This window comes from Pseudophryne corroboree, chromosome 5 (genome assembly GCF_028390025.1).
Source record: "Pseudophryne corroboree isolate aPseCor3 chromosome 5, aPseCor3.hap2, whole genome shotgun sequence".
Lineage (NCBI taxonomy): Eukaryota > Metazoa > Chordata > Amphibia > Anura > Myobatrachidae > Pseudophryne > Pseudophryne corroboree.
This window is the reverse complement of record NC_086448.1, coordinates 795,224,587-795,232,319: the sequence shown is the minus strand read 5'-3', so window position 1 is coordinate 795,232,319 and position 7,733 is coordinate 795,224,587. Positions and strand designations below refer to the sequence as shown.

General features: G+C 48.7%; 1 protein-coding gene across 1 annotated transcript; it reads right to left on the bottom strand.

The window, feature by feature from the left end:
- Positions 1-462: 462 nt before the first annotated feature.
- LOC134928555 (mucin-2-like) lies at positions 463-7,392 on the bottom strand. Its single transcript, XM_063924432.1, has 7 exons — positions 7,176-7,392; positions 4,228-4,406; positions 3,541-4,060; positions 2,974-3,462; positions 2,751-2,876; positions 1,598-2,675; positions 463-504 (listed from the first exon to the last, which is right to left on the bottom strand). Exons 2-6 carry the CDS (start codon positions 4,402-4,404, stop codon positions 1,990-1,992), a joined length of 1,998 nt encoding a protein of 665 aa, XP_063780502.1. The 5' UTR covers positions 4,405-4,406; positions 7,176-7,392; the 3' UTR covers positions 463-504; positions 1,598-1,989.
- Between the last annotated feature and the right edge of the window lie 341 nt (positions 7,393-7,733).

Sequence of the window (7,733 nt, the reverse complement as noted above, 5' to 3'; positions counted from 1 at the left end):
AACTCCCTTGTCCAAAATCACCCCGACATGTCCAAAGTGCAGCCCTCCGGCATTTGCAAGACTGCACATCCAAACATTCCCTGAAACAGCAATGCTAGTCAGGGAATGTTTGGATGTGTAGTGATGCAAGTGCAGGAGGGTTGCATTTGGGCCGCTGTAACCCGCTTGTGTTGTGTGGACTGTTGTATGTACCTCTTTTTTCCAGTCCCAGGGTGACACTATCACCCATATCTGGAAGCTCATACTGTTCTCTTCCACAGGTCTTCCGGTGTATCCTTCCTAAGTGGCGTGGATGTGAAGAGACACAGTTCCCCTGATGTTCCCTGGGCAATCTACTTACGTACAATTCAACTGCATTACAAATTTTAATAAAAACCACAGGAAACTTCTATTTTTTAAAGTTTATTGAAGAAAAATGTTATTTTTTAAATAAAGTTTGAAAGTTAATTAAAACAAAAAAGTAGTTTGTTCTTCTTTACATTCTTTTCTTGTGTATATAGATATCTGTGGGGAAAAGAAAAAAAGTATATTAAAGTAAAGCCACACTAAATTCATGTTCATTTCTTTTCAATGAAAATTTGTGGAACAACACAGCCCAGCATGACCCATTGCTGGACTGTGTGGTTCTACAAAGGCATGCGGTTCAAAGTGCAATAGTGGCGTCAGTGGTCTGCACTTTGAAACGCTAACATTTGTGGAACAACACAGCCCAGCATGACCCATTGCTGGACTGTGTGGTTCTACAAAGGCATGCGGTTCAAAGTGAAATAGTGGCGTCAGTGGTCAGCACTTTGAAACGCTAAAATTTGTGGAACAACACAGCCCAGCATGACCCATTGCTGGACTGTGGTTCTACAAAGGCATGCGGTTCAAAGTGAAATAGTGGCGTCAGTGGTCTGCACTTTGAAATGCTAACATTTGTGGAACAACACAGCCAAGCATGACCCATTGCTGGACTGTGTGGTTCTACAAAGGCATGCGGTTCAAAGTGAAATAGTGGCGTCAGTGGTCAGCACTTTGAAACGCTAACATTTGTGGAACAACACAGCCCAGCATGACCCATTGCTGGACTGTGTGGTTCTACAAAGGCATGCGGTTCAAAGTGCAATAGTGGCGTCAGTGGTCTGCACTTTGAAACGCTAACATTTGTGGAACAACACAGCCCAGCATGACCCATTGCTGGACTGTGTGGTTCTACAAAGGCATGCGGTTCAAAGTGAAATAGTGGCGTCAGTGGTCAGCACTTTGAAACGCTAACATTTGTGGAACAACACAGCCCAGCATGACCCATTGCTGGACTGTGTGGTTCTACAAAGGCATGCGGTTCAAAGTGAAATAGTGGCGTCAGTGGTCAGCACTTTGAAACGCTAACATTTGTGGAACAACACAGCCCAGCATGACCCATTGCTGGACTGTGTGGTTCTACAAAGGCATGCGGTTCAAAGTGCAATAGTGGCGTCAGTGGTCTGCACTTTGAAACGCTAACATTTGTGGAACAACACAGCCCAGCATGACCCATTGCTGGACTGTGTGGTTCTACAAAGGCATGCGGTTCAAAGTTTCTTGAATAGATACATTGAAACATGGTTCTACTCACCTTGGTACGCACAACACGAACTTATGCCGTCCACTTCATTTTTCCCCACCAATCCTATGAATAAGTCAAAAACACAGACTAGTGAATAGTAAATTCACACAATGAAAGCCAACTATACACCATTACAAAAAGGATTTTTGGAAGAAAAAAGTGGTATCAGAATAGCTCTTTGGCCCATCATACATGTAGCCACAAGGAGCTTTCATCCGTTACCACACGCGCCCGCATACATGCCCGCGCATGTATGCCTACACAAAGCTCCTTGGTAGTACCCGGTCACGGGTGGGGAAGCCCAACACAGAAAACAATAGTAAGAAAAAAAAAAAACTAATGGGAGGGGAAGAAAGGGATACATGAAAAACATATAAGTAAATAAAACAATACGACCGGGTTTATGGTGGAAGTCTGTCCGGATCCTCTTCTTCCCCCTGATAGGGCGTCGATGTCCTGGGAGGCTGGGTAGTATGTTGACTGGACCTCTGTGCCCATGCGGCTGAAGACTGTGTGGCCGGTGGTGGAGGCATCTGGGGGGTGGGGTACATCCCTGTATATCCCTGGTACATCTGTGACTGTCTGTACTGGGATGGGACTTGAGGAAGGGTACGAGGCGTCCTTGTGGCTTGCGACGGCGGATATGGTGGATCACCAGCGTGTTGATGAACTGGTCCTGGGAGCTTATCATAGATCATCTGCAGTGTGGTTGCGATGACCTGTTGGCTGGATGAGGAGTGTCGATGACTCTCCGACATGTTTTTATTGCTTTCTGCCAGACATGAGCTGTTGTCCACGAGCCGGGTCATGGATTCGGCCAGAACGTGAAGTACGTTCATATTCTCCCTATGATCTTGCATTCTGACCTGTAGTATTGTGGCCGTGCTGTCGGAAAGAGTCTTCTGCAGTTCAAGCAGACTGTTTGACATCTTCTCCATTGTCCTCTCAATGTTGTCCAGTCTGCTTCCCACGACATTGGTGTACGTATCCTGGCGGGTCCCAATCTCCGATGCCAGGGTGTGAACCCTCTGAACAGTTGAGGGATTCTGCCCTTCCTGGATGTCTGCCACCACTTGGATTTGGGCAGCTGAAAAGAAAATTAGAAAATATTATACACATTCATCATACATTTTTTTAAAGGCTCACAATTCAATTTACTCACACAGGGATGTAGCAACTGGAGCCTCCTGCACTTCCACCTCGTCATCCTCTGACGACTCCTGTAGGAGATCCGGCCTGAAGTAGGAACCAATCCCCGAAGCTAGTCCGCTGCTGGTCCGTGGCACCACTTTTTGCAAAATAATTTTTTTGGGAAAGTTAATAAACTTTACACAACTGCTGACCCCCCCCCCCCCCTCCCACACACACACAAAATAAATACAAACCTTCTCCATCCTGTGATGCCGCTGCTCCAGGAGCTCCACTTGTCCTCGTTTCGGAAGACTTTTCAAGGGTCTGGCTGGATACGTCTGCACGGCTGTCCTCAAACCCAAGAAAAGTTTTGTCTGTTAACCCTGTAGACTCAAACAGATCGGGTGATGGGTCCACAAGGGTTGTGTCTTGAGGCTCTTCAGTCACAGTCCCAGAGCTCCTGGAGAGACGACGATCTGGTGATGGCCTGCGCGCAGGAGCTGTAGTTTGGCGCCCATCTTGTGGTGTGGTCGCCGACGGTGTCTGGCGCACAGGTGATAGTCTGTGCGCTGACGTCGTCTGGTGCACAGGTGACAAACTGCGCGATGACGAACTGTGGCGCACAGGTGACGATCTGTGTGCTCGCGATGCTTGCGGCGCAGTTGATGGTCCGCGCGCTGCTGCTGATGCCTGCTGCACAGGTGACGGTCCGTGCGCTGGCGATGTCCTCTGGGCAGGCCTGTCTGGAAAAAAAAAAAAAAGCACATTAGCACATACAAAAATTTTAAAGGGAAGTACAGCTCATGTGAATGTATTCTTACCATCAGGCCTCCTTTTGGACGGCTTATCTCCCGCCTTCTTCCGTCTTCTGGGCGGTTCTTCCTCCTCGGGAAAGCCAGCAGGACGGCTAGAGTCCACACCTCCGCGAACTCCTTCGACCATGGCAGGGTTCATGCGCCTTCTAATAACATCCTCCCAGGATAGCCACTTCAGGTTGAGAGCCGGGCCACCTCCCGTAGCTGTCTCATGTCGGCGCTGAATCCCCATCTTCTTCTTGGTCTGTCTGCGGCAATCACTGTACCGCTTCGAGCAATTTCTGGTGCTCCGGTGGTTTCCAGATATTGCAGTGACTTGACTCGCAATGGATTCCCAGATGATTCGCTTTGTCCTAGCTGCTGTTGTCTGTGCCCTTGGTCCATACAAAACGTCGTAGGACCTGTCGACGCAATCCACTAGGGTACAGTTTTCCGCCTCAGTGTATCTGGGTCCACGCGGCTTTTTCGGTCCTGCATCTTCACCAGAGGCTTCCTCCTCCGACTGCTCCTCTGGCTGGCTTCTTGCCTTTAGGGATTAAAAAAAAATACATTTTTTTTTAATAAGATCGGTATGTACCTGTGAGTGTCAGTATCCCTGGCATTGCGCACATATTCCAGTAGGTGTGCATGGCATTGCACAAACTACAGTGGGTAAAGTTTGATGCTATTTGTGTCTGCAGGTGTGGTTAGTACCTTTCTACTAGGCTTTTTCTTGGACTTCTCATGGGCCCTTGACGACCGCGGCTGGTCACTACATGCCTGGTCGGTCGTATCCGCCTCCTGGGTTGGCTCCCACTCCTCGTTGCTATGCAGGGATAGATCCGAGGGGGTGGGGGAAGGGGCGGATCGGGTCTGCTTGTCCTTTGACATCTCTGTTATAAAATAAAATAAAAATAAAATAAACATACATACATGTATAAATGGCTGACCCACACAAAATGGCTGACCCACACAAAATGGCTGACCCACACAAAATGGCCAGAAAGCATCCCAGCACACTCAGGAGGTAGACCACAGCTAAATTAGGAGGGAAAACACATGTTTGCCAAACAGCCGACAGCACATGTCGACCAGACTGTCGACCAAACTTGCTCCAAATCACTCCAAAATGGCCAGAAAGCATCCCAGCACACTCAGGAGGTACACCACAGCTAAATTAGGAGGGAAAACACATGTTTGCCAAACAGCCGACAGCACATGTCGACCAGACTGTCGACCAAACTTGCTCCAAATCACTCCAAAATGGCCAGAAAGCATCCCAGCACACTCAGGAGGTACACCAATGCTAAATGAGGAGGGAAAACACATGTTTGCCAAACAGCCGACAGCACATGTCGACCAGACTGTCGACCAAACTTGCTCCAAATCACTCCAAAATGGCCAGAAAGCATCCCAGCACACTCAGGAGGTACACCAATGCTAAATGAGGAGGGAAAACACATGTTTGCCAAACAGTCCACAGCACATGTCGACCAGACTGTCGACCAAACTTGCTCCAAATCACCCCAAACTAGCCAGAAAGCATCCCAGCACACTCAGGAGGTACACCACAGCTAAATTAGGAGGGAAAACACATGTTTGCCAAACAACCGACAGCACATGTCGACCAGACTGTCGACCAAACTTGCTCCAAATCACCCCAAAATGGCCAGAAAGCATCCCAGCACACTCAGGAGGTACACCACAGCTAAATTAGGAGGGAAAACACATGTTTGCCAAACAACCGACAGCACATGTCGACCAGACTGTCGACCAAACTTGCTCCAAATCACTCCAAAATGGCCAGAAAGCATCCCAGCACACTCAGGAGGTACACCACAGCTAAATTAGGAGGGAAAACACATGTTTGCCAAACAGCCGACAGCACATGTCGACCAGACTGTCGACCAAACTTGCTCCAAATCACTCCAAAATGGCCAGAAAGCATCCCAGCACACTCAGGAGGTACACCAATGCTAAATGAGGAGGGAAAACACATGTTTGCCAAACAGCCGACAGCACATGTCGACCAGACTGTCGACCAAACTTGCTCCAAATCACTCCAAAATGGCCAGAAAGCATCCCAGCACACTCAGGAGGTACACCAATGCTAAATGAGGAGGGAAAACACATGTTTGCCAAACAGTCCACAGCACATGTCGACCAGACTGTCGACCAAACTTGCTCCAAATCACCCCAAACTGGCCAGAAAGCATCCCAGCACACTCAGGAGGTACACCACAGCTAAATTAGGAGGGAAAACACATGTTTGCCAAACAACCGACAGCACATGTCGACCAGACTGTCGACCAAACTTGCTCCAAATCACCCCAAAATGGCCAGAAAGCATCCCAGCACACTCAGGAGGTACACCAATGCTAAATGAGGAGGGAAAACACATGTTTGCCAAACAACCGACAGCACATGTCGACCAAACTTGCTCCAAATCACCCCAAAATGGCCAGAAAGCATCCCAGCACACTCAGGAGGTACACCAATGCTAAATGAGGAGGGAAAACACATGTTTGCCAAACAGTCCACAGCACATGTCGACCAGGCTGTCGACCAAACTTGCTCCAAATCACCCCAAAATGGCCAGAAAGCATCCCAGCACACTCAGGAGGTACACCAATGCTAAATGAGGGGGGAAAACACATGTTTGCCAAACAGTCCACAGCACATGTCGACCAGGCTGTCGACCAAACTTGCTCCAAATCACCCCAAAATGGCCAGAAAGCATCCCAGCACACTCAGGAGGTACACCAATGCTAAATGAGGAGGGAAAACACATGTTTGCCAAACAGTCCACAGCACATGTCGACCAGACTGTCGACCAAACTTGCTCCAAATCACCCCAAACTGGCCAGAAAGCACCCCAGCACACTCAGGAGGTACACCAATGCTAAATGAGGAGGGAAAACACATGTTTGCCAAACAGCCGACAGCACATGTCGACCAGACTGTCGACCAAACCTGCTCCAAATCACCCCAAAATGGCCAGAAAGCATCCCAGCACACTCAGGAGGTACACCAATGCTAAATGAGGAGGGAAAACACATGTTTGCCAAACAGTCCACAGCACATGTCGACCAGGCTGTCGACCAAACTTGCTCCAAATCACCCCAAAATGGCCAGAAAGCATCCCAGCACACTCAGGAGGTACACCAATGCTAAATTAGGAGGGAAAACACATGTTTGCCAAACAGTCCACAGCACATGTCGACCAGGCTGTCGACCAAACTTGCTCTAAATCACCCCAAAATGGCCAGAAAGCATCCCAGCACACCCAGGAGGTACACCAATGCTAAATGAGGAGGGAAAACACATGTTTGCCAAACAGTCCACAGCACATGTCGACCAGGCTGTCGACCAAGCTTGCTCCAAATCACCCCAAAATGGCCAAAAAACATCCCAGCACACTCAGGAGGTACACCAATGCTAATAGAAGACCCAAAAAGTAATTTAAAGAATAAAAAAAAAACGTGAAAAACTACCCCAAAACACAAGTCTCCCCCAAAAAATGCAGCAACACAAGCAAGGGGCTATACACATACCTGCACACATGCACACATACACAAACACCCCATGTACACCTCATGGCAACCCCCACTACACAAACACATACATGCAACACCAGACACACATGTGGTACTTAGTCTTACCTACAAATGTTGTAAAAGCTCCTAAAATGGCTCTCCTCCGGGGTAACAGGAATCCTCCTGACTGTCCTGGAATAAAGCCTGCTGGGGTGTCCAAACGATATCCACAGCAAACAACCAAATTGCTAGCTCTGCACCTCCTCACACCTCTCTGCAGGTTCACAAAATGGCTGCAGAGCACGCAGCAAACAAGCCCTAATAAAGGGCTGCTTTCGGCGGGAAGGCAAATTCTGGACGCCCACTACTCGCCGATTGGCCGTTATCCGCCTGAGGGTGGGTCGAATTCGTTTTATATTGCATATGGTGAATTCAGGGTCCCGGCGACAGGGCTGCGGCTGGCGAGTGCGGGCGAATTTTACAGGGGCGGATTAAATGACGCGATTCGCCCGCTATTGCATATACCCCATAGAGAGAGTATGCCAGCACACACCCCAGCGCTATATGACCCAGGAATCACACAGTAACGTAGTGTTAACCCAGTAGCTGCTGTATATATTGTTTTTACGCCAAATTTATGTGCCCCCCCCCCCTCTCTTTTCACCCCCTTCTATCGTGCTTCTG